The 26950-nt window shown below is 45.7% G+C and overlaps 1 protein-coding gene across 1 annotated transcript in view; it reads left to right on the top strand.

The window, feature by feature from the left end:
- The window catches only part of rapgef5a (Rap guanine nucleotide exchange factor (GEF) 5a), a 54893-nt gene extending 28345 nt beyond the window's left edge, over positions 1–26548 (top strand). The window contains exons 10-26 of the mRNA XM_030119891.1: positions 6259–6404; positions 7377–7477; positions 11444–11522; positions 11603–11747; positions 13356–13447; positions 13569–13599; positions 13971–14049; positions 14288–14437; positions 14648–14745; positions 21441–21563; positions 21952–22130; positions 22422–22512; positions 22596–22646; positions 22763–22850; positions 22939–23003; positions 23360–23414; positions 23520–26548. Of these exons, the coding sequence (XP_029975751.1) occupies positions 6259–6404; positions 7377–7477; positions 11444–11522; positions 11603–11747; positions 13356–13447; positions 13569–13599; positions 13971–14049; positions 14288–14437; positions 14648–14745; positions 21441–21563; positions 21952–22130; positions 22422–22512; positions 22596–22646; positions 22763–22850; positions 22939–23003; positions 23360–23414; positions 23520–23638 (1692 nt within the window). The 3' untranslated portion in view covers positions 23639–26548. The remainder of the gene's footprint in view (positions 1–6258; positions 6405–7376; positions 7478–11443; positions 11523–11602; positions 11748–13355; positions 13448–13568; positions 13600–13970; positions 14050–14287; positions 14438–14647; positions 14746–21440; positions 21564–21951; positions 22131–22421; positions 22513–22595; positions 22647–22762; positions 22851–22938; positions 23004–23359; positions 23415–23519) is intronic.
- The last annotated feature ends 402 nt before the right edge of the window (positions 26549–26950 follow it).

The following is a 26950-nucleotide window of genomic DNA, read 5'->3' as shown; positions in this document are numbered from 1 at the left end:
TTAATGCCGTTATACAGGCTGCTCGTCGTATGGATGCACAGAGTTCGGCTCCACTGAGTTCCCCCCGCTCCTGCACCGTGGGTGTTAATAATGGCTCAGTGTGATGTGATCTCACACTCTCTTTTACAGTCCGTCAAGTCGGTGTGTGTCGGTTTGCAGGCTGGAGCTTATAATCATTTGTGGGAGCCTGTGAGTGTGCGTCGGCGCTGAGTCAGTGCACGCCCATAATGAGCAGGGTGTCAGTGCGGCGCTGCGCTGTATAATCCCGCCCCGCCGTACACCTGCGGGCAGGAGACGAAGCAAAGCGCCGTCTGATTTTTGCCCTGCATCATCGTGTGTGTGTGTGTGTATTTACTGCCCTTCCTCTTGAGTTGTGTGAGTCCGACAGAATTGCAGCCTTGGGGATTTTCCAAAGTCTGCATATTTTTGCTTTCGCTCCTTGCAAGTATACATAAGTAATTAAGGAGGCTGCACTTTTTAGACAGTTAAAGTAGCTATGCAACAGAGAGGGAGTTTAACCAGACTCATCTGTAGCTCCAAGCTATTACCTTTAATTTAAACACTCAACCCATATTTAGGTTAGTTTAAATATTGTATCTTGTAATTTTAAGGCATCTGAGGAAGCTCAGGTTTCATTTGGAGAAGCTTCAGGAAGCTCACTGATCCTACATCGTTATTTACTATTAAATCTCTAGTGGCATTGCAAATAGATCTGAATCTTAGATTTGTATTTTGTCCATTTTTAAACTACTTTACCAACAGCACGACTTTTTTCTATATAGGCAAACATAGCAGTAATTTATTTGAGACCTTAATGTAGCACACTGCTCCAAAAAAAAAAATCTTCAACTCTAATGGAAACCAGCCATTATGACGTCTTCAGAATGAAGAACCAGAGGTTTATTTTGCTTAGAGAGATTTCACTGCTAGAGATCTTGTAGCACTGTAGATCTTATGTCAAAGATTACTGATGCAGTGCTTGTACAGTTAACAGACTGTTTCCTCTGCAAGCAGATGTATGTTGTGTCACTTGGATAAAATAGGCAGAACACAGAAAGTCCTCAGTGCACACACACCATCCCTCACATCAGACATAAGACAAACTAAGGAAATTAATGGTGTTTTGTATTTTCAGTGCTTGTGGTGTATGAAGTTGTTTTGCAGTTTCTCTTAAAAACAAGGTCAGACGAAAGAACTTGACTACAACATAAAAGTAGAGCAGTGTTGTTATTGGGAAATGATGTTGAAGACATGAAAGAGGAAAGTGTTTGACTCTGAATGAGAATGTGGCTGGACGTCGTTGACACCGCTGAGTCCGCTGACCGCTCTCCTTCACCGCAGTGAAAACCACGTGCGGCTGTTGTTTATTAGTACATATAAAATATACTCAGAAATTAATTATGTAATGATGCAGTCAGACATAATGCGTGTTAGATTAGGTTGTCTGTCTGAGCTGATGTGCAGCAGCAGGTTTCTTCTGCTGTCTCACTGCAGATCTGCACAAACCTGAATCAAGCAACAAGCTCCAGACCAATCTCTTTTACTTGGTTGTCATGGTGATTTCCTTTTTCTTTAACTTTTCTTTTTTTTTTCTGTGACAGATAAGCTCTGACAAACCGGTGTGGGTTGTTTCCATAGCGATATATGGCTCTTGTTGTCATCTGAGCACTTTAGCTGCTGCTCTGACTTGCATTGTTGTGTTTCTGCATCGAACGCAGACATTAAAGTTCAGCACAGGTCGGCCTGCAAGGGGGACGAGAAGGTCACAGCATGCACGGTGCACAGTGCACGAGTGGCCTGAGTTCCTGTCTCATACCTGTGTGAATCGCTGTGTGTGTGTATGTGTGTCAGTATGGTTACAGATACAGTGTGTGTGCTGCTGACCTAAAGCCATTGTGTTTTCTTATTCTTATCCATTTCCAGGAATCAGGCCCAGAGCTATCACAACACAGATATGACTCAGTATAGTCAACACACACACACACGCACACGCACGCACACACACACACGCACACAGGAAAGGAACAGAGAGTGTTTCCTTTTAAGCGTTCCATGAAACCCACCTTTCCTCTGAACAATGTTGTCTCAAATGGTGTGTGTGTATGTGTGTGTGAGATCAGACAGTACGGGGATAGTTACAGGTGGTATTAAAGGGGCCTTCTCATACAGAAATATTCACTTTGTGCAAAGCTGAACATGAAACCGATCCTTTATTTGGCACTTCTCAAACTGAGCTCTGAGAGCTGGCTGGAGTGACGCTTGACCCCGTGTCGAGTGCAGCAGGCAGCTGCCCTCTGGTCTCTGTTTTCTGTTCCAATATCTCAAACCTCTGGAGCATAAAGTCTGCCCATTTCCAGACAGAGAGACGCAGAGAGGGGGAAGCAGAAAAAAGTGAGTGAAGGAAGGGAGGAGAGCTGGAAGTACAGATGGCTGAATTAGAGGAAGGGATGGAATAACGCCGGGGGAAAAGACTGAAACACCTGTTAGTTGAGACAGGCCACCGTACAGTTCCAGAAATGTCATATCCAGCCATGGATGATCTTATAGCTTCTATAAAGTTTGTGCTTTGTAATGCAGATGTGTTCATCTGTAAATCTTTATTAGATGTTTCATTTTATTTGAGGTGTTCCTGGATAAAAATGACACAGCAGTTGCTTTTTAAGTCTCCTGGTTCATTTTATTAGTCACTGTCTTCTTGTACTGCTCACTCACTTTCCCCCGCACTCCTCGCGTCTCTTCACAGTCTCTTGCCTTTCTTCTTGCTCTCCTCTCCTGTTCTTTCTCCCTCCCTCTGTCCATCTCTATTGCATAACTGTCTGACCCCTCCGCTACCCAATGTCCAAATTCCTTCTCTGTATATTTTTGTTCTTCATGACTGACATTCTTTCTCAGGATAAAATAATGTTATTTTTTGGCTAATTGGCCATTTGCCCCCCCTGTTACTTCTGCACTAACTGTGAGAGGATCTATGTGATAGTTACTCACAATTTGCATGTCAAATAACTTTTTAATTTTATTACATTGTGAGAGGAAGCTATTTGATCAAGTGTGTGTGTGTGTGTGTGTGTGTGTGTGTGTTTGTGCGTGTTGACTACTGAGTTGTTTTTCTTGGCCTCTTTGTAAAGAGTGTGTGTGGTTGGAAACAACAATTTGTTGCTCCTGTGTGTGTGTGTGTGTGTGTGTGTGTGTGTGTGTGTGTGTGTGGTTACATAATGTGATTTTTGACTGTATTTCTAGGTTACAGTGTTTTTCCTTTCAGCTTTGTGGAGAAACAGGAAAGGTCTGGAGCGGAGACGTCTGATAAAAGCGGGGCTGCTTTGTTTCGTAACCTCAGATGACGTGCTCATATTCCGCGTCCCCCTTTGACCGCTCCGTGAGCGCCTTATCGCCACCTCTCATCGGGGTTGCAGGGCGCGGCCTCGGTGCCCGTCCAAAATGTAATTAATAGCGTGGAGTGTCAGATCTCCTTAAATCACCTGCCGCCACTTCACTTATCGCTCGCTCGTATCTTGGTGTTTCCGCCTCCTTCAGGAAGTTTATTTCATCAGCTTACATAAAGAGCTGATAATGAAAGTGTCTTTGAAGATTGGCCACAAGTGGGTTTCACTCATTGGTTAGCAGTTTTTGTTTTTTTTTAATGAGTGTTTGCGTATAACCGGACCAAGAAGTCCTGAATGTAACGCTGAAAATATTGATTTTCTTTCATTGATATTCTACACTAGCACTGTTCAGATACTGTAATTATATTCAGTTTGGACAATTTGCAACCCGACATGCATGCTTAGGTTTGTTTTCTTCTTTTCTTGAATGGACAAACTGCCTAAATTCTCCGCGGGACAAAAGCTCATCAGGATCCAAGTAAAACCAAAGAAACTTGATGAGAGTTAAAGTAAATTTCACTGCTTGGCAATCTTAGTTTCATTCTCTACAATACATGCAAAAGGCTCAACCAACAAAGTGTTGTGTGTTTTTACTTATTTGGAGTTGACGAGACACAGTAAACCACCCGAGGGGGAGGAGGTGGTGTCTGCCAAACATCTGTCTCATCCTGCAGTGGAGTATAAGTCATCAGGACATGTCTGCACATAAAGGCAGTCGCAGAGAGAGCGGCGCTGAAATATTGTTTTGTCTGAGTCAACTCCGCTCTCACCTGCTGTCTGACTGGATCAGACACCTGCTTTCAAAGATAGTCGCAAAATCTGTGCATTTTTGTGTTTGCTTGTTATTTATTTTCTCCCCTTTTTAATGATACATTTTGTCTGTTGGAGCAGTTTCTGGTCTGTAATCCCATCAGTTCTTCCTATAACTTCCAGTTGTTCCAGATGCTTGTTATGATTACAGTTTCTGACTCCTGCATTGTTTGCAGTTGTAATTCTTGAGTCTCAGCTCCTTTTATTATTTCTCGTACATGATCAGCAGGGATCTGTGTAACTGTGGTTCATGAATGTGTAAACTCAGCAGCGAGGCAGGCGTACACTCGCCGCCCCGTGTGTCTGTTACTGCTCGGTCCTTCTGGCTGCGACAGAGACTGCAGCGAGCCGCCGGAGGAGAGCGACGCAGCTTCTTTATCTTTCCTCCTGTCCCCTGCCTTTGATCTCCCCTCGCTCCTCTCCTTTCTTTTCTTTTTTTTTTTCTGTTACTCCTCCTCCTCGGGCGCTTTCTCATTGTGCTCCTTTGTTCGTCTGAAGCTCTGTTCCCATTATACCGGACTGTCGCAGCAGGTGTGTGTGCGCGCATGTGTCACAGTCACGGATCAAATCACGGTTCACTTTTGGGGAGGGAGATCACTTCAAGTGGAAACACCACATTCCTAGTTGTCCTCATACTAATTTATCACACCATGACAATTTTTTTTTTCTTTTGGCAGGAAATGCAATGTTTCTCTTTGATGCAGCCGTCAGAGTCGAGTCTGCAGGTGTGGAAAAGAGTGTGGAGCTGTTTGCTAATGTGCTGGAGAAACGTTAAACACATACAACCTTGACAATGCATGTTTATTTGAGATAACTGTGGCGATGTTTGAAAATCTATTCAAAATGAGCAGAACTGTTCACACGTGGCTCGAAGTTTGCACAATACCAGTTAACCTTGCACTCAGAGACTGCATGAATAAAATGGCGGTTTATTGTCATTTGTACAGGACAATACAGGTGCATTGGAATTTTGTGCATTACTCTTAGTTAGCTTTATAGAAAACCTTAAAATTCATACAAAAGTTCAAAAATGTACAGAAACTGTGAATGAACAAATTACAGTGATTCTGAGCCTGAACATTAGTTTTCAGGTGAGTCATGTCTGCTCTTTATGCATTACCACCTGAAGGCTCAGATGAATTGCCCTTCAGCTTGCGTGTCTTGTTTTGAAATGTTTAGACTTAGAAAAAGTGAAGAAGTTAAGAAAGAGGCTAAGTGAATGCACAGAAGAGAAATCAGTGATCACCCTGTGCAACCAAGATGGAACCAGTTCTGCTCGGTGAACTTGCAGTTTTTAAAGCAATTCAGCAGGGAAATTGTTTAAAACACCTTTTCACATACATGCACAGATGCACAGATTTCCTGATTGGCTGACATATTTTTCAGTGTCTGCATATAATCTGGAACAGATTTTGACATGAGCTGTATGATTGGGATTATGGCACTTCACAGCAGAGTAAATCTGAAACCAAGCTGCTGCTTTCTTGTTGGTTTCTGCATCATGGAATAACACTACTTCCTTTTCCTTTAGATGTACCTGCCACGCGATGTATGCATGATTCCTCTGCCTCGCTAAATTGCCTTTTTAATAGCCAGGCAGGTTGCTATCCTGTTTTCTGTTCACATTTTGGAGACATAAAAAAGTAAAATACCTTGATTGAAACGTCTTATATGTTGCTGTTAAACTATTTAAAAGACGGAGACAGAAGGGTTTCCAGGTATGGACACTGGGCATTAGAGCTGGGCGGGGCTCAAATGACTCAAGTGAACCGGATCACGTTACTGAGTGAGTCAGATTTACCAGAGTCCATAAAAGGAATCTCTTTTACCTCCACTGTTCAGCATCGGAGGCTTCATAAGGCTTGTATGAACACCAGAAAGCATGACAATGTACAAATCCAGAGGAAACCGACGCATAAATATGAACTGAAGTAGTTACATGATACCCCGCATTTGCTTTCATTTTCTGTTCCAGCTGAAATGTTGAACACGCCACTCCTTCTCCCGACGGTTCCTGCTTCACTTTCTGATGTTTCCTTTTCTCGGTCCTGCTTCTTCTCTTCTCCAGGAGGCGGTGGGGAGGGTCTGCCTGAAGGAGCGAGGACGGGACGTGTTGGTGTTGCAGAGAGTGACGTCCTCGGTGACGTCGCCATCGGACCGCCCCTCGCCCACCTCGTCGGGGGGCGGCTCCAGAGAGGAGGACTGTGACAAGAGGTCAGTCGCTGCTCTTACATAATGAGGGCCTTCCAAAACTAACAATCACAATGTTCTTCCCTCTATTTTTTTTTCACATTGGCGTCTGAAGGTGCTTCGCACAACTTTTACATGTGCGTGCAAAATATCAGCTGTGTTGTGAGCTGTGTGTGTGCGTCTGCCCGTGTGTGTGTGTCTAAGATAATGTATGCTTTAGCTTCTGGCAGAGCGCAGTAAGAAGAGAATGGCTTTTTGTTTTCAGCGGAAAGGCAATAAAGTTCCGTCTATTGCAGCTTTGTTTCTTTTACGCATCAGTATATCTGTGAAGGATTCTACATGTTGTTGTCGTTTGTGTTTTCTCCTGTACAATTTCTTCCGGAGCGTCCGTATTTGTGACTATCCGAGCCAGTTTGTGCAAAGACCGAAGGCAGGGAGTGTCGGTGACAGGCAGGTTAAGTGGGTGTGTGTATGTGTGTCTCTGCGTGCGTGTGTGTGTGTGTGTGTGTGTGTGTGTGTGTGTGTGTGTGTGTGTGTGTGTGTGTGTATACAATTTTCACCATCTTCAGTAGCAATCAGTTCCCTCCCAGAGCTACTAAGAGTTGTCAGGGAGAGGTTTTAATCTGTGGAGCTCTTAGCCGACAGGAGTAGACGGCGAGACGGCTTCACCCCGTGGAGGAGCGCCCCTCGCCGCTCTGCACGGCTCAGAGGACGGCTGATCACTCTTTACTTCTCAGTTATGAGGATGACCTCTGAGCTCGCTACTCTCGCAGAGGCAGAGGAGGATTTAGATGGAGATGACGACGACGACGACAGCGATGACACCAGCAATCATGACGACAACGGCAGCACTTCAGACATCTGCACTTTCGATGTTCCCTATTTTCGCTACATTGATGACGACGACGTGGAGGAAGGGAGCGAGGGACGATGGAGGACTGGGAGTCTGTACTCCAGCTGTACTGAGGAAGACTCCTCTGACTCTTCTCCCTACAGATACGTGGTGGTGTCGGGGACGCCGCTGAAGATCTTGGAGCATCTGCTAAGTGACCTGAGGCTGGATGACCAAAGAGGGGCACCAGAGAGCAGGGAGAGCGGTAAATCTGAACACACACGCACACACACACACGTCTTTGGCATGCATCTTTGTGAAGGTACATATACAAACAATGCAACTTTCTCCGTAGGATATTCAAAGAACACAAAATATGGACAGGAATTTTAGCGATTAAAACAATTTTGTTTATTTTGAAGTGAGTCACGAAGCAGCTGAAATGACTTGTGGGATTTGTAAAATCAAGCAACGCACCTCCTCTCAGAGGAATGTCTTTCTTGGTTCTGCACAACAAGTTCCAACACACCCCGTCCTGGACCTTTCTGTTTGTTTTATTTGCCCCGCAGCGGGGTGAAACCCGGGAGGGTTAGGCACTTCCCACCGGTGGTGTTCTCTGTTTTTTGTGCCTGCGTGAGTAAAACCCCGGCAACACATGCAGGTGTGAACGTGCGCTCGCCCCGCAGTGTCATTGCCGCCAAATGTGAAGAACGTTCCAGAGGTTAAACGCTCTAATGAGTTTGTGAAATACCCGCTTCTGGATGCCGGAGGCATTTTCCACAGCAAACAATTTCAGCGGACTGTTAACTGTCATGTCTCATTTTCACAACACCCCCCCACCCCCTCGACGTTATAGTTTCTGTGTTCCTCGGATAGAGGTGAAGGTATGACTGTGCTGCTTCACCATGGGGGTCGTTTTGTTGCTTGTTTTATTGCAGTACAGGGAGCTTCGGAGAAAACGATGAAGGCAGCAGAATTTAAAACAACAATAAAAGGGAGGTGCGTTTAGAATTAACCAGTTTACACGAGTCCACAACCCGAGGGGGAACACAGATTAATCATTTTTTCAATATCATGATGGCTGTTAACTAATTCCAGCTCCTTTTATTAATTCATTCTTTGTTTAATTGTATCTGTGGTGACTGCAGACTTCTAGAGAGACGATGTTCTGTGGTCATTTTAGTGCTTATCTTGGAAAAAAACCACGAGAGAGGAGAAATTCAGGTTGGTAAAAATACAAGCCAATTACTTTTCCTATCCAATAGATCTCAACTTCTAATTCTTTTAATTAAATCCGGCTATCGCTGTGAAGCCAGAGTCCATTATGGTAATGTTTTTATTAGACATTGCACATGTGGGTCTCAACCTGGATTCGAACGGCCCTCCTCTTGCCTTTAGTGTCGTTTGGAGACAAGGCGCCTTTATGCATCAACTCCTCAGCACTACCAGTTCCCAGCAGTCCACAGGGAGCCATCTCACTGAACTGCAGCAAGCCAATGAAGAAAGAGAGAGAGAGAGACAAATGTGGGAGAAGGAGGGAGAGAGAACTGAGATGGCCTTTGTGGAGGATGCCCGCCTGAATTTTATTCTCTGAAAACAGAAAAGGCAGGCTCTTTTTTAAAAGTGGGAACAGAGGGAGCGGCAGAAATAGGGATGCAGAGTTTATGTGCATGTTTGGCTGTGTGTGTGTGTGTGTGTGTGTGTGTCTGTGGCGTGGCTTCATTGTGCTCGTATATGACTCTATCTGTGTGTATTTGTGAGCGTGTGTGTGTGTGTGTCGGCCCTCTGGGATGCTGCTGAGCATCGCTGCACCGTTTCAGGGGGCTTAGCTGTGCAGCATGTTGAACAGGCTCGAACACGCTTCCATAGAGAGAGAGAGAGTGATTACCCCAACCAGCCCTCTCCACATACACATAAACACACACACACACACACACACACACACACACACACACACACACACACACACACACAACAAAAAACACAGCAGCAGATTACTGCGATTAGTTCAGCACACATGCATTTTCTCTCTTTTTCCCCTCTCGCTGGAGATAAAGTCCCCAAGGTCAGAACCGAATGAGTTATTCATCAGGGTACTGTGTGTGTGTGTGTGTGTTTGGACGTGTGCGTGCCGCGGTGTCTAGGAGTGTATGTGTTTGACTTTGTGTGTGCCAGCGGGCAAACGCAGAGGGCATATGTTGAAGATGAAAATGGATATTTATCATCAGAGGGAGCTGAGAAAGAGTGAGCGTAGGAGGAGTGAAGTGGCGGGGGGAAATGTAATCGGCAAGAAGGAGAAAATGAAAAACGGGGGAGAAGGGAAGTGGGGTGGGGGGGTAGTTTTGGATGGAGAGAGTGAGGAAAGGAAATGGAAAGCAGGGGGCGGGGGGAGAAAAACCTGATAGCTGGTCAAGAAAGAGCTCTGCTGCCATAGCAAAGAGAAAAGGGCTCAGGAAAAAGGAAGTGACGGGAAAGAAAGTCAGAAAGGGTTTTGAAAAAGTGATAAGCTCCGTCAGACCTGCCTAAAAATATTTCTGGAGAAAGTTGTGTTTTTATTTTTAAAGAGAAGACAGTTGATCAAATATTAATGCCGCGGCCCATGCTCAGTCTTCTATAATTGATTACTTTGCTCTCTGTCTAACCGAGCCATATTTGGGTCACACATTTTCCCAGGGATGCTGTTTGACATGGGGCACACACACACACACACACACACACACACACACACACACACACACACACACACTCGCTTGGCTCATTACCCATCTGCCTCTTGGGCCTGAGGCTGCAGATATTTGGTTCTTACCATTGATCACCTGCTGAGTTTTTACACACACACACACACACACACACACACACACACACACACACACACACACACACACACACACACACACACACAGTTTCGCTTTGCTTGCTCTACTTTGATAAATTCATTTGGCAATAGTTATAAATATGAGAAAACGGAGCAACAAATCTTACAAATTTCCACTCATCCTTGTAATAATGTAGCTCCTCAGTTTGCTTGTGCACAGTTTGTTTTAAATCTTGTGGTGTACAGAGGGATTTTGGAGCCTTGTTCACTGAAATCAGCCTCCTGTTTTCGCTTAAAACAATGTCAGAAATGATGAAGGCATCCCAGTAAATATACATGATTGTCCTGAGATGAAAGTTTGGTAACACTTTACTTGAAGCCCCTCTTTATAACACATTATAAGTAGTTATAAACACTAATACATGATCACAATGCTTTATAACTCACTATACAGCAGTATACAGCATAGGATTAAGGTTAGGGTTAGGGTTAGGGTTAGGGTTAGGGTTAGGTCCTGGCATTGTGATCATCTATGAATGTTTATAACTATAGCTACACATGTTATAATGGCATTATAATACTTTATGAATGTATTTATAATGTGTTATGCAGGGGGGCTTCAAGTAAAGTGTTACCGAAAGTTTGAATTGAGAGTTGATTTAAATAACAAATTAATTACTTTATAGGACAGTCATTGAAAGAATACCCCCAAAACCTGATCTCAGGATGTTTCAGTGCTTTAAATCCCGTGTTTAATTTCAATGTATCATCAGAACCACAATCCTACATTTTCACCATTTGGATTAATTTCTGACTGAGTATCTGTTAAACATTGGTTGCATTAAATTAACCTCTATCGCTATTGTCCTATTACTTAATGTATGTTTAAAAAAAAAACGTACTAAAAAAAGTTTGATTAGTTCACTCAAGCATTTTGCCAGTTTTTCATAGTTTGTTTACCTCTTATAGCAGTTATTTGCTTCCATTACTGTTGGTTTGATTCTTTGCCCACTGAGGTAGAAGGCATTAATGTTTTGGAGCGGTACAGATCATTATTCTGGAAACTACATCTATGATGCAGTTACCAAGACCAATAATATGATCCAGATATACGAGTGTTAATCTGCAGTATTGTGCAGGTCACGTCATCACAGGACAATATTCTTTTAGTGTTTGTTTTTCTTTTTTTACCAGAGTCACTCAGTTTGCATCTACTTTAATTATTAACAGCATGTATGTGTCACGTTCTGCAGGAACAGGCCAATCAAGTATTTCACGTGTTTCTGTAATTCTGTCATCATACTCCGAGATGAATGAAGCGGTGAAAGTGTACTATTTGTCAGTTTCTGGTGCTGAACAGTCACAAAGAGTCTTATTTCCCGGTGACGTGACGACAATGTGCTCTCTTTGTTTCAGAAATGCTGCTTGATGACTTCTTGTTGACCTACCTGGTGTTCATGTCCACAAACGACCTCTGCCAAGCCCTGCTGGGACAATATCCTTACTGACACACACACACACACACACACAGACACAAACACACACCTCTTTGTTGTCTCCTTGACTGGTGGTCACCTATAGCAGTGCCCGCTGCAGGGGCCAGGAGGAGGGCAAAGACGCCCTCTTCAGGAAGCGTAAGGTTCTGCAGCTGGTGTCTCACTGGAGCAGACTTTATAAAGACTTCCTCAAAGAAGAGGAGCACGTCCGGAGCTTCATGAAGGTAAAGCTGCAGCGGATTTTGTCCTTTCACATCTCACTGAGAGCCGCCACAGCCTCATTCGTCTTCATTTGAGTCTCTGTGTTGTTTATAAATGGGGTTGTCCTTCCTGAAGTTCTGCTTGCTACACATCAAGTGTGTGCTCCAGCACCTTTTTAGTGCTTTCTAGGATTGGATCTTGCTTCAAACTGAATTGCAGTTTAGATTTTTCATATCGGGCAAACCTTGATGAAGATTTAATTGCCTCTTCCTGATTAAAAAACAAAAAAAATCCATGTGATCTTGTGAGGTCTAAATCCAAATGTGTGTGGGTTTCTGTGCAGTGCATTAATATGTTAAACACACACGTACAAATTGCACAGCTGCACCGCTTGTCTCGCTGTGTTCCTGCTATTTCCACTCGGGATGTCTGCGCCAGCGGTGACTCCCAAAGACACACACATCTAAACACACACACGACACAATCACACGCGTACAAGTCCACACACTCACCAATCACTCGTCCCTCCGTAACCTGACAGCTCCATTGCTCGGTGCTGGGTTGCCATGGAAACCGAAGTGGTAGTGTTGGCATGGGTATAATCTCATACGGAGTGCGTAACCCAGGTGATAGTTGCCTAGTAACAGAGGAGCGAGCGAGGAATTGGGATTAGAGGCTATGGTGGGTCAATGGCAGCGATAAGGACGACGTGCAGAGGTGTGTGCATGCGTGCAGCTACGACGGCCTGACTCCAATGACATAACGAAATGGGGAAATAGATGAATTTTCCAAAAGATTTTGCGAAGAAAACCACAAAAAAAGACCATAAAGCCGAGGCCACTTGCCTGATGAGCCTCCTGCTCCAGCCAGCCAGAGACCTGCCACACCAGCAAGACACACAACCAGCACAGACCCTCTGCACAGCGCCGTGGGGCCGCCACATGATTAATATTTATTAGTATCATCACCTCCTGAGTTTGTCATGCTTACTAATTCACTGCAACACACATGATCACATTCAGACACTGCAGAGCAGAGTGTGCTGAGTCACATTAAATACTAAGACCAGAACTGCTCTGATATTTATTATGTTGTCATGGACTTACTGAGCATAACTTAGGATTGTCTCAGAATCACTAAAGACAGACGGCCGCTTATAAAAGAGAAGCAAAGAATGCAAAAATCATGTTACGTAATGTATTTTATTGTTACGCTAGAGGTAGATTGATATTAAGTGTGAAGATGAAGTCAGTTTGTCAAATATCTGCTTAAATTTGGAAGAGGAGCTTCGTCCCAAAGCCTAAAGTTATACCTTGTCTGCCGATGTGTTAATAAAATAACCAACAAAATCACATGTATTTGATAGGCATTTGGCAGTGTCTGTGCTTTGCGTTGTAGCTGTGCATCAAACACAGTGAGCGAGTGACTCTGCTGATTGATATTCAGGGGATGCAAAGTGAATGAATCACACGGTTTCAGGGCGGCTCTTTGTATAGTCGCACATGTGAAATGTTCCTCACTCTGTCATTCCTGCCAAATATTAAATGTTACTTACAACATTCTGCAGTGGGTTCAAATAAAAAGTCTTCAGGCAGATGTTGATGCTGATTGTGCTTGTCTCGGTGTGTCAGACTCTGTACAGGTGTGTTTTAGAGGACCTGTACGAGTTCCCCACTCTGGAGAAAGACTTGAAGGAGTTCCAGAAACTTCTGCGCCGCAGACAGTAAGCACAAATGTCGCCGTGTTTCATTTGGATTCTCATGAGACGACATGCAGTTAGCGTGTTTCTGCCTGTGTTGTTTATTTTGTTAGCATTTCTCAATGCTGTGTGTTTTATCTTGCAGCACGGTGGACGACTGCCCTCCAAACCAAAAGGTATTGATCCATAGAAATTTATGAGAGTCCTCTCACACATTTTTGCTATTTTTACACCAGACACAGCCTCATTGTCCAAAGCAGAATAACAGTTGTTTTTCATTCTTTCACACACAGCAGACTGGCACTGTCAAGTCTTCATTTTCTAACAAAAAAACACTCTTCTCATCTTGGTCATGTATAAACCCAGGTGCTTTTTTAGCATCTCAACAGAAAATCACAAATCTCTGACAAGAATAAACATTGAGCTTGAAAAGTCGATGCTTGATTTCAACATGAACGACACACGTGTGTCTGAACACTTTTAGGCTCCATTCAGTGTTATGCTATCTTTTTTTTAATGTGTTTTTTTCTGTTTTTCTTTCTATCAGAGCAAACAAATGTATCAGCAGCTGAGTCTGAAGGAGAACTGTTTGCAGCCCCGCAGTCCACAGACAGAGACGAGAGAGGGTGAGTAACAAACACACACAATGTAAACTACATAACACAATGCCCGGCGCCAAACCGTACCCGATCAGGAACAATGACTGTGAAGTCTAATTTCCATGTCCACATGCAAATGTGTTAAATACAGTGTCTCAGAGATTTCATCTGCCTGAATACTTAACGAAATGAACTCAAGTCTCTGTTTTCTTCTGGGTTTGTTGTTTACTTCTTATTTACCATGTTTTCATCCCCCCCCCCCCAGTTATTTGCTGTGTGTACGTGAGCGCCGACTCGTACCTGAGCGTCCACACACACCCCTCACTGGAGGCCCACGAGCTTCTGCGGATTGTGAGTCTGAAGATGGACAGAGCGGAAGAAGACATGATGCTCGCTGTGGTCTCTCAAACTGGAGGTAAAGAAAAATACAAAGGAAAGAAGAAAACACATGCATGAAACATTGTCAGGACAGGCGTGTTGGTATTCACTCTTTAATGAAACTGTAGTTGATGAACTGAGTTTGCATCTCAACTAACAGTCATCGTTGCGGTTGCCTCTGTGAGCAGGTAGCAGTGGATTTATTTTCCTCTTCAACCTGTTGATCGTTTGCGTCTGTCTGTCTCAGATCGGAGAGTGCTGCAGCCCAGCGACTGTGTGTATTCAGAGTCTCTGACCCCACAGGGGAAGCTGGTGGCCTGTCGCAGGGATCTCAACGAGATCTTGGTATGGAAATCTCCTTTCCTGTTACATTTAGCCTTTCAGTGAGTTTCTCATGATCATTGACATAAACTAAATCTGCAGTTTACAGAATAGATGGTTAAGGTTAGGTTTAGGATTAATTTTATTTCAGTCTTCTGGTGTCATGTTTTACACTCAGTACTGACGCAGAGTCTTGCATATGATATGATCTGTTACACAACTGATGTCAGTAATCACAGGAGGCAGTGAATCGATAATTAACTTTGTTGTCCACACTTTAAATAATTGATTTAAACGGTTCTCTTTCATAGCATTCGTTTCGTGTCTCACATTGGGAACGCCTACAGCGTGACCTCATCAGAAGCTCCTATTGCACTCCGCCAGCCACCATTGGCTGGAGTCAAGCGCGTCAGTGTCAGGGAGGGTGGAGACCCTCCCCCTATAAATAGTCCTGACACTGCGCTTCCCGTCATTCTAAAACCTCTTCTCGCTACGAGCAGAAGTTCCGTACCTCCTCACTTGCGCTAGCTGTTTCACCGGGACCTAGCTTAACCGTCCACAGAACGAGCGAAAGACTCGGTCGCCGGGCGCTGGGTTCTCGGCCTGACACAGAAGCCGAGTGATACTGCTCAGACTAGCCTGTCTCCAAACAGTAGTCTGAGCCGCTGGCGAAAATAGCAATATTTTCAACGGCAGAAACAACCGAGTGGCAACACTCCCGAGTAGCAATACTCAGGGGCATTAGCTTTACCAGCTAACACTGAGGAAGAGTAGCAATACTCCCGCTATAAGCCCCTGGAAGTCGCAACACTTCCACCTTGCTCCCGCTACCCACTAGCCTAGCCAGGTTAGCGTTAGCCGGTGCAGCATAGCCCGCTTCACAGCTTTGCAGCTGCAGGTGAGCATGGCTAACGCCTTAGCCGCCACGGAAGCCGAGGCTAAACCAAAGGCGCAAGCCTGCCCCTGCGGTAATAAAATATCGAGCTGGGACACTCACCCGATGTGTGTCGTGTGTCTCGGCTTGAAACATGCCCAAGCCGCCTTTGAGTCCGCGGAAGAGTGCATCCACTGTGTTCGCCTCTCCCTCAAAGTGCTTCGTCGCCGCCTGGCTCGTTTAACGAATTTGTCCGGTGGCGACCCGGTAATGGCTTCCACCGCAGCAGGGCAAGAGCCGACGGATCTCATGGAGGTGGCCCCCGAAGCTGAGGCTGGACCCAGCTGGGGGGACCAGCTCGACTTTATAGATCCGCTGCCCATTGACGACTCCAACCTCACGGCAGGTCCGCTGGGTTACGTCGTTGAAGCGGCAGACAGCGGCTCTGACGGAGGATCGGATCTCCTCATGACAGATGAGGAAGATGATGATTCTCCACTGGCTCTGTCGGGCCGGGTTTCAAAACCCCAAACCACGATGACAGCTCCGGCAGGAGACGGGGATTCCACTTCCCCGGTGATGGACTTGGACCTGCAGGACGTGTGCAAACGCGCCGCGGTTAAGCTCCACATCCAGTGGCCTGAAACGCAGCCTGACGTGACGCGCTCCCATTTTGATGGGAAAAGGTTGCCGAAGGTGAAAAGATCAGGCAAGCAGCTGCTGCCGATTTTTCCAGAGCTGCTGGATGAATTCACTGTCTCGTGGCGCGACAAGCCATACAGGGAGAAACACCCCGTGGCAGGCAGCTCCGTGCTCGACTGCGAGGGGATGGAGAATCACGGTCTCCGTAACATCCCTCCGGTGGAGCCCGTGGTGGCGGCTCATCTCCACCCGAAAACATCACTGTCCTCGCCGGGGTGCACACTCCCAAACAGTGCAGACCGCTTCCAGTCCAGCCTCACGGAGAAGGCGTACAGAGCGGCGGCACTGACAGCCCGGGCTGTTAACGCAACCTCCCTCCTGATGGCTTACCAAGCGGAGCTGGAGGAGGAGATGACAGCCGCGCCAGACCCGACACTGTGGGAGGAGATGTGCATCATCACCGACCCACTGCCTCCACCTGCAGAAGGTGGCGATCCAGGCACAGGGCAGAGCGATGGGGCTGATGGTTCTGCAGGAGCGGGCGCGCTGGCTAAACCTCACCACCCTGACGACGAAGGAGAAGGAGGATCTCCTCGATACTCCTATTTCGCCGCAGGGTCTCTTCGGCTCGGCAGTAGCCTCCATGCAGAAGAGGTGTGAGGAGAAAAAGCGGGAGGATGAAGCCCTGAAGCTGTGTTTGCCGAGGAGGGCGCCGTCCTCCACGCCTCCAGCTCCCCGCCAATCCTATGCCAAGGCAGCGGCTCGGCCACCACCACCCGCTTTCAAGGTCCCCAGGGTGCCGAAGCCTCAGCCTGCACCCCAGGCCCCGCCGGGAGCGCAGCCTCCGAGAGGCCCGTGGCAGAGGAAGGCTTCCACACGGGAGGGATCTCAGCCTGATCAGCCTCCCTCCACCTCCACTCAGGTGGTGAGGAGGAAGAAGCGGCTGGCCTAGCCTCCCCAGAAGTCGGGAGCGATGTGGCCCGGCCCCCCTCTCCGGCCCCGCTCGCTCCGCCGGCAGCAGCGTTCACGAGCAGGTTCACAAAGCTCGGTTCCGTTTGGCGTCTGGATGTCGGGATGTTCGACCCGGCTCAGCGCCCCATAAAGAGGAGCAGAGACAGCGTCCAGCAGGTGGAATCCCCCAGCGGTCCACAAACACGTCTCACAAGCGCTTCTCAATGTTGTCCAACATTAAACATGTTTCAACTGTCGCATCCAGGCACGTTGCCGAGGGCGCAGTTACAAAAAATGAAAAACAAAACAAAAACTGTGTTGAAAAACAAAACCTGTCATGTCCCGGAGGGAGTGATTCCTGTCTCCGGCACAGACGAGCCTGTGGCGCAAGTCTCGGCTCGCGCATGCGCAGTACCGAACAAGCAGCTCCGCGCGGCGATGCCGCTAGAGGGCGCCGGTACTCCATGCATGACAGATTGGCCTGTCAGCCCGCTGTCACTGAAAATAGCAGGCTGGTCAGAGTGCACAGACTCGGAGTGGGTTATCAGGACACTGAGCAGGGGATACCGGCTCCAGTTTGCTGTAACACCTCCGCAATTCAGGGGAGTAATTCAGTCACAAGCTCACGGCGACGCCGCTCGTTTTCTGCAGGAAGAGATTTCTGCTCTGCTAGAATAAAGAGCTATAAGAATTATTTCTCCCGAACACTGCCAGAGTGGGTTTTATTCAAGATATTTCCTGGTTCCCAAGAAGGGAGGTGGCGGCAAACGTGCAATTTTAGATCTCAGAGATCTAAACAGTCACCTCAGGAAATACAAATTCAGGATGTTAACGCACGCCTCCCTGCTGCGTTTTCTGCGACCAGGCGATTGGTTCACCTCAATCGACCTCAAGGACGCCTATTTTCACATCCCAATATACCCACCACACCGAAAATATCTTCGGTTCGCCTTTCAGGGGACAAGTTACGAATATCTAGTCCTCCCATTTGGTCTGTCATTGAGCCCGAGAGTGTTCGTGAAGTGTACGGAGGCGGCGGTGGGACCCTTGAGGGGGCGGGGTCTCCGCGTCGCAACGTACATCGACGACTGGCTCATTGCGGCATCCTCCCACCAGGAGGCAGCAGATCACACAAGGCAACTCACGGCACACCTGTTGAATCTAGGCTTCAATTTGAACCTGGAAAAGAGTGTTTTTCTTCCTTGTCAGAAAATCACTTTCATAGGCCTGTTAATAGACTCAGCTCAGGCCAGAGTGAGACTGACTGGAGAAAGGCTACAGGTGCTAAGAGACTGTTTATCCCTTTTTCAAAGGGGAAAATTTGTGTCTCTCAGGCTTTGCCAGCGTCTGTTGGGACTGATGGCCTCAGCCCTGGTGGTGGTGCCAATGGGACGCCTATATATGAAGGGAATGCAGCGTTGGGTGGCTTCTCGCAAGCTGGACCCACGCCGTCATGGCGCACGCAGGGTGCGAGTCACTGTGGCATGCACAGCGGCCTTAGTCCCATGGAGAAGCACAAACTTCCTCACTCAGGGAGTGCCAATGGGAGTTATTACGTGCCGGAAAGTGGTCACGACAGACGCCTCCCTAGTGGGCTGGGGTGGCGTGTTCGAAGGGAGAGCGGTGAATGGGACATGGGCTCCTCACATGCGCTCATTCCACATAAATTATCTGGAGTTGATGGCTGTTCAACTGTCCCTGAAACACTTCCTTCCTCTCATGAGGGGACATCATGTGTTAGTCAGGACGGACAGCACCACGGTGGTGGCCTACATCAACAGACAGGGCGGCCTGAGGTCGTTGCAGTTACACATGCTGGCACACAGACTGATTGTCTGGAGCAGCAGACACTTCCTGTCCGTGAAAGCTACTCATGTGCCGGGGATTCTGAACTGTGGAGCAGATCTCCTGTCCAGGGGAAACCCCCTTTATGCAGAATGGAGGCTTCACCCAGATGTGGTGAGCCTGATTTGGGAGCGTTACGGGCGACCATCAGTGGATCTCTTTGCAACGTCAGAGAACACTCACTGTCCCCTGTTTTTCTCGCTTCACGACCAGAATGCACCTCTGGGGGTGGACGCACTGGCTCACCAGTGGCCTCACACTCTCCTGTATGCATTCCCCCCGATACCTCTGATTTCTCCTACCCTAGTCAGAGTGAAGGAGGAGGGCTTTACGATGATTCTCATAGCGCCTTACTGGCCAGCAAAGCACTGGCTGGCGGAGATAACTCAGCTCCTGTATCAGGAGCCTTGGCCCCTGCCAACCCGGAGGGACCTGTTGTCTCAGGGGCGCGGAGAAATATTTCATCCTCACCCGGACAGGCTGGCTCTGTGGGCTTGGCCTGTGAGTGGTTTAATCTGAGGACTGTGGGCCTTCCCCTGAATGTGATTGAGACCATTCAGAGTGCTAGGGCCCCGTCAACGAGGACCCTTTATGGGAGAAAGTGGTCGGTTTTTGAAAAATGGTGCTCAGACTCGCATCAGGTTCCCTTCCAGTGTTCTGTGACTGGGATCTTGTCTTTCTTACAAGACATGGTGGATAAAGGAAGAGCTTTCTCCACCATAAAGGTCTATCTGGCAGCAATTTCGGCTTGTCATATTGGCTTCGAGGGGAAGACAGTAGGTCAGCATCCTTTGATCTGCCGTTTTATGAGGGGCGCACGCTGTAAACTTCCGGTGTGCAGATCTCTGGCACCATCCTGGGACCTCCCCTTGGTGCTTGATGCCCTCTCAGACTCACCTTTTGAACCCCTGGAACAGGTGGATTTGAAATTCGTGGCCTTGAAGACGGCTTTACTGCTGTGTCTTGCTTCGGCTAAACGAGTGGGTGAGATTCAGGCTCTGTCGGTACACAAAGCGTGCACGAAGTTCTCCTCAGGGAATGCAAGAGTGACTTTACAGCCCAACCCAGCATTCATGCCTAAGGTGTTGGGATCATGTTCTCCGGTTGACCTCTTGTCCTTCAACCCACCGCCATTCTCCTCCGATGAGCAGAAGCGGCTACACATGTTGTGCCCGGTGCGAGCCTTAAGGGTCTACATAGACAGGACGAAAAGCTGTCGGAAGAGTGACCAGCTTTTTGTGTCTTGGGCTAAGAGCCGACTGGGGAGGCCGGTCTCGAAGCAACGGCTTTCTCATTGGATTGTGTGGGCTATTGCCTTGGCTTATAATGCCAAGGGACTGCAGCCTCCCGAGGGCCTGCGTGCGCATTCTACCAGAGGTCTCACGACTTCATGGGCACTTTTCAGAGGGGTCTCCGTTGAGGAGATCTGCGCTGCTGCGAGCTGGGCTTCCTCACATACTTTCGCCAGATTTTACAGGCTTGATGTGACGGCTCCGACATTGGCGCATTCAGTGCTTAATTTGGCGCAGCCCCAGTGATGTTGGATTCGGGGTGCTCATTGCCTCGTAACATCTGCACAGCAATCCGGGAGTCAGGATTTTCCCAATGTGAGACACGAAACGAATGCTATGAAAGAGAACTTTAGGTTACTTACGTAACCCCGGTTCTCTGAGTAGCATGAGTGAGTGTCTCACCAGACCACCCTCCTTGCTCTTCGTAGCGAGAAGAGGTGTGTGTCTTTAGAATGACGGGAAGCGCAGTGTCAGGACTATTTATAGGGGGAGGGTCTCCACCCTCCCTGACACTGACGCGCTTGACTCCAGCCAATGGTGGCTGGCGGAGTGCAATAGGAGCTTCTGATGAGGTCACGCTGTAGGCGTTCCCAATGTGAGACACTCACTCATGCTACTCAGAGAACCGGGGTTACGTAAGTAACCTAAAGTTTCGGTTGATTTGTTGTTGCAGCACAACTTTCACTGACTACATAAATCATTTGATGAAATCTGCTTCCATCAAGTGATTCATTTAGTTTCAGTCTGCTGTGACTCTCGCTGCCTTATAACCTGTTTCATGGTCCGATGCTCCCCGGACAGAGGAGACCCATTCTTCACTGAGTAGCTTCTAGATATTAAAATGTATTTCTGATCCAACTTTTTCACTACAATAAAAGCAAGAAACAGAGATGATAAAATGTACTCAAAGCAATTAGGAAAAATATTTTCTAATGTCCACTTGTGTTTTTGAAGCCAAATTTAAATAGTCAAATACCTGAGAACTCAACAATAGCGCACATTTCTGTGCTTCATACACAATAATTACTGTTAAACTACAAAGGCTGGCAGCAAATGTGCATTGTATGTATTGTTAGCAATGTTTTCTGCAGCGTTTCTTCTGTTTGCTTGTGCAGCCTCCTCTAACAGACAGTGCAGAGCTCAGCAGGAGGCCAGTTCGCCTCTTGGGCATCAACACCTGGGATGTGGCAGCTGCTCTCACACACCTGGACTGGAGCCTCTTTAAGTCCATTCACGAGGTACACACACGCACACACACACACCCACGTGCAGACTTTCATAATAAATTCATATTCATGAGTCATGACAGAGATCGCTGGAACGAAAGCATTAAAGATGCAAATGTTCTGCAGGACTTGCTGGATCATGAGAACAGACTGAGTTTACAGATTAGCTGAAATGTTTCTCATGAAAATGCTTCCACATCGCACAGATTATAAAAAAAACCAACTCTGCATTACGCTGTCATGCAGATGTGATTTTCTCCATTTGCCCTGCTGGCTCACATTCAGATGTATTGAAGGAGAAACACCTCGCCGCCGTCCCAGCAATAACTAAGAGTCCAGGTGTTGTTTGGAGTATTTCATCATGTATTTCATAGTCCCCGTCTCCTCGGTCAACATGCAGCAGGAGCTGGTGTACTACACTCTGAGCCGCGCTCCGGGGACCGGCCACACGGCGGCGCTCTCCGTTCTGCTGCAGCGCTGCAACGAGGTGCAGCAGTGGGTCATGTCAGAGGTGCTGATGTGTGTGTCGCTCAACAAGAGAGTGCAGCTGCTCAAGAAGTTCATCAAGATCGCCGCTCAGTAAGCTCACAGACACACACCACAGCTCTCCAGAGAAGAGAAGTGAATTTCAGATGTAGGATTTTGCTGCAGTTTATCTTCCAGTGAGGATATTCAAGCAGGCACAGCTTGGCCCGGCCTGAAACGTGAAGATTAGAACAGGAATGTTAGAACTGATATATATAGAGGAAAATTTTAATAAATAAATGGCATAAAAGCAAAAAATGAAAGAGGTTGAAATTATAGATATGGTAAAGCTTATTGAATCGAAATTGCTCCATTGGGTTTCTTTTTCTCTTTTCTTCCTTACAGCTGTAAAGCTCAAAGAAATTTAAATTCTGCATTTGCCATCATCATGGGTCTGAACACGGCTGCTGTCAGTAGACTCAACCAAACATGGGAGGTAAGTAAGACGCTGAATTTAATCTCTTTAAGCACAGACGCTAGACTTTAAATGTGGCTCTGATCAGAGATCTTCTTTCTCAGAAGTGTCCGGGGAAGTTCAAGAAGCTGTTTTCTGAGTTGGAGCTCATCACGGTGAGGCTTTGATGATGGAAATAGTTTCCTGCTCTGATTTTTGAGGTTCAGATCTTTAAATTTCTCTTCATTTTCCAATTCTCTTTTTAATTTATCTGCTTTCCACCTCTGTCCAGGATCCATCTCTGAACCACAAAGCCTACAGAGAAGCGTTCAAGAGGATGAAACCTCCCAAAATCCCTTTTATGCCGCTTCTCCTGAAAGGTATCCCTTTTTAACACAAACACACAAACATTCACACACAAAGAAAAACACTGAATAAAACCTTGATGTGTGTTTCTGCTGCTCATAGATATCACTTTTATCCACGAGGGCAATAAAACCTTCCATGATAACCTGGTCAACTTTGAGAAGCTGGTGAGTTGAGTCACTCAGAAATGTGACATGAAAACACGACTGCGAAACATTTTCAAAGCAGAGTTTTACTGAAATTTAGTTTTCTAGCTGTGATTTGTTTGTTTTGAATATCCTATTTTAAAGCTTTTTCATTTCTTAATCTGTATCAAATTAGGTAGTTTATTCTACAATTTCCTTTTTTTTTTCTCTTCCGGTATAACACTGGAGGACATTTCTCAATTCTGCATCCTTTAATAAACTAACGATCGGCTGCCGAAAAACCTTAAGACATACCTGAGTTACTTTGAAACATTTTTAATGAAAATGCAGAAATATGTGTGAAGGAATAGAAACTGTGTTTTGTCTTAAACCACCAGCACATGATCGCAGACACCGTGAGAATGATCCGCCACTGCCAAAGCGACCAACCAGGTGAGTCCGGTCCTTCAGGACCTTCAGGAGAGCATTACTGTCACAGCCTGACACGTCGGGGCCAAAGCAGGACGCTGGACTGACCAGGAAACTCTTCTTTCTCAGGCAATGAGGTGATCGGGGTCGACAGTGCAGAGGTGAGGGCGAGCGTTCACTACCTGCACATCATCGACAATCAGCAGACGCTTTTCGAGCTGTCCCACAAACTGGAGCCGCGCGCCTGAACACACACACACACACTCACATGTCGACCCACCGAGTAAAACTCAAACCCAGTGGACACTTCGTAGTGGGAAAAGGACCTCTGTGTGACGTGGGAGACACTCAAACACACACTGTGGTAGAATCTTAGGACCAGCAGCGACGCCAAACGGACCTGAAGGAGGTCTGAAGAAAGCCTGTTCTTCATAGACGTTTATACCCTGGACTTAAAGGATGGAAACACTCGACACACACTCCGAATTTCCTGCTGGAGCAGATCCTGTGCAGCAAGGTGGACAAATTGCCTTGAGGAGGCTGTAATTAGTTTGTACAGTATCTATTAGAATGAATATGTTTTGTTCTTGTGAGCAGTCTTTGGTTATTTATGAGCCTCTTCAGCAGGTGGAATGTTTATTTCTGTCAAGGCCTCGTCACACTCCAGAACACTTGATATCTTCTTCATACTTTCACCACAGAAGCATCTGGAGAAAAGTTTGATCTGTGGGGAAAAACAGAACAACCCCCCTGTCAGTGGTCAAACAGGATTTCATCTGACTGATATGGTGAGTTCTAATGTGGAGTTTTTCTCCGATTATGAAGCAGCAGTCGATGCTGAAACACTGGTACATTTTTACAAGCCTGTAATTCTGTGACTATTCTCCATGACTCTCAGTTTAAACCGTTGATGAGTGAGAACAGGAGCAACCTGAGTAGTGAGTAGTGTCCAGCTTTCTGGACAGGCTGTGACGTTTGAAACATGAAGGCTTCCTGATTGTGAGTAACGAGCAATTAACAATTCTCAGCTTAATTTAAAATCCTGCTTCATTTCTTTCATTTATTTTTTTTTGTTTTTGTTTATTTTTTTCATCTCTCTGATGCTTTGGTGTCAAAAGAGAGTGGATTTTACATTGTATATAATAAGGACCTACTGTAAACATGTTTCAGTGCCAAATGTCACGTTGAGTGTTGCAACACTACAGATGTACTTTGTTTAGGATTCTTTTTGTCACTGACTTGTATTTCTCGCTCAGACGAGCCTCAGATGTCCAGTCCTCGATCAGGTGAAGCTGATCTGACTACTGACTGATATTTTGATGGCTGAGCAGCAAAAAGCAGCTTTTTTCCTCATAAATCAAACTTTTTGGAGTCAATTCCAAATACTTCAACAGAGGACTTTAAATAGGAAGTTGAATGCATCTAATCATGTTTATGAGGCGATGTTGACACTGATTCTCTGACTGAAGACGCCTGTTTATTCATGTAAACTGTGAGAAACATGACAGGGTTTAAACAATGATGGAAGCACAAGAACACAAAATTCCTCTTTGAAGGGAAAATGGCCTCAAAGGACTTTAATTCATTCATCCTTTATCTTTTCTGCTATAATCCTCTTAAAAATAATTATCCTTTGTTAATCTAATCAATTCCTAAATTGTGTGACATTTTCTTCAAACCACTGAATGACACATACTTGTTATTCAAAGCAGTGAGGAAGCAGCCTGCCTTGTTAATAAAATGATCACTTTGTAGTCACCAGGAGAGAACTGCTGCCTGGGACTGTGGTCATATTTCAAGCATTACGATCACAATTATGATGCAGACAGATCAAGAGGAGAAATGCAGTTTTCATGTTCAATTGAATGTTTCTATTCATGTCCGGGTCAAGCTATTAAATTCATTCAAAGAAATATATTCCTGAAGGGAAAAGTGCTTTACAATGGAAGATGTCACCACAAGCATTTTAATAGGAGCCAAGAGTTTTTAAAAATAAGATGGAAATATGTCCATAAAGTGGGATTAACCAGTCGTTCTTTGTTGCTCCCAGTGTTTCTTTGTACTTCATAAATGCCATAAAAAAACCTGAATCTTCACATTTCATGCATCTGCAAAGTCCCTGAATGATTTGCAGGCTCTGCTTCAGTTCAAGCTGAAACTTAATATTAGCTCTCAGTTGGCTGTAATATTCAAACATGCTGAAGTTTTTTTGCACAAAGTATTACTTAAACAGAAGAAATATAGTAGTTTGTAATGTGTTGATTGTTAACTATTTGCTCCTGGTCTTACTGATGCTGTTGCAGCTTTTTAATATTTTCAAAATGAGACATTTTATTGTTGAGTTTTTCTCTTTTATTCTCTTTTATTTCAATTATTTTAGTGAAGCGTAAATCAGTGATCCATTGACAGCTAAAGCTCAGAAATCACGAGCCATAACTTGTTCATGTTCAGTTTCAAACGACAGCCTTGTTTTAGTCTTTTTTCTATTGACTTATACAGGATGCACACGTGCACATTCATGCCTCTGCACATAGTGTTCAAAGAGCAGCATAGTTATGTTTATTTATTGTAAAATGTTTATTTATGTATTTTCAGAGGTGACAAAATGTTTTTTGTGCCATGTTCAGAGATGCAACTATAGTAGAAGTCCACAGTTGAGAAGAGAAAAGCTGAATGTGTGTGGTGGTGTGACCACTAGATGGCAGCAGAAGGGAGCGTCAGTGGGAGGATGTGTCTGTGGTCTACTGCAGTGAGGAGGAACCACCAGGAGGCTGGAGTCACTCTTTAGTTGTTCAGTGTCAGGATGATGTGAAGTTAAGTTGCTGATGGGCTTTTTTTTCTCCTTTGTTTTTTAAATTAATGTTTAAAAACGGTTTGCATGATGAAAAAAAACAGAGTTCACAATGTGAGAGAGGACATGTGGAAGGCTTTCTACTATTGTAATATTGTCGATGTGTAAATATATGCCTAAGTTTGGTATGTTATTATTTATCTGTTGTAAATGGGAAAAAGAAAAAGTCAGCCACACAGCAATACGTCTCCCCTTGTGTCTCCTCAACCTTCAGTCAACTGAAGTCACGTCTTTTCTAAAGCGTTGTTTTACTATGTCAAAATTTGACTGAAAATGAATAAATTCTAGGTTTTCTGTGACATGTCAATGTGTTCTGATTCCCTTTTTGTCGGGTCGTGTTTGGACATCATATTGGTGTTTACAGCTCAGGTGTTGTCAGGCAGACCGATGGTCTCTGACAGTGCGTCTCAGATTAAAGGCCCCCTGCTCCAGAATGAGCACAAATTACTCCAAATTCAGCTTTCAATTCAGCTTTATCTAAATAGTGCCAATCACAACATAGTCATTTCTAGACACTTTTACAGAGAAAACCCAACAGATCCACATGAGCAAGCATAGGCGACTGTGGAAAGAAAAAAACGCCCTTTAAAAAAGAAGAAACCTTTGCAGAACCAGACTCAGAGGTGGCGGCTTTCTGCTATTCCAGCTGGGGTGAGGGGATAGAGAGAGAGAGATAGGACAGACCTATATTTCTTGTATCAACTCAGTA

The sequence above is a fragment of the Salarias fasciatus genome, chromosome 22 (assembly GCF_902148845.1).
Source record: "Salarias fasciatus chromosome 22, fSalaFa1.1, whole genome shotgun sequence".
Lineage (NCBI taxonomy): Eukaryota > Metazoa > Chordata > Actinopteri > Blenniiformes > Blenniidae > Salarias > Salarias fasciatus.
This window is presented reverse-complemented; position numbering and strand designations above follow the sequence as displayed.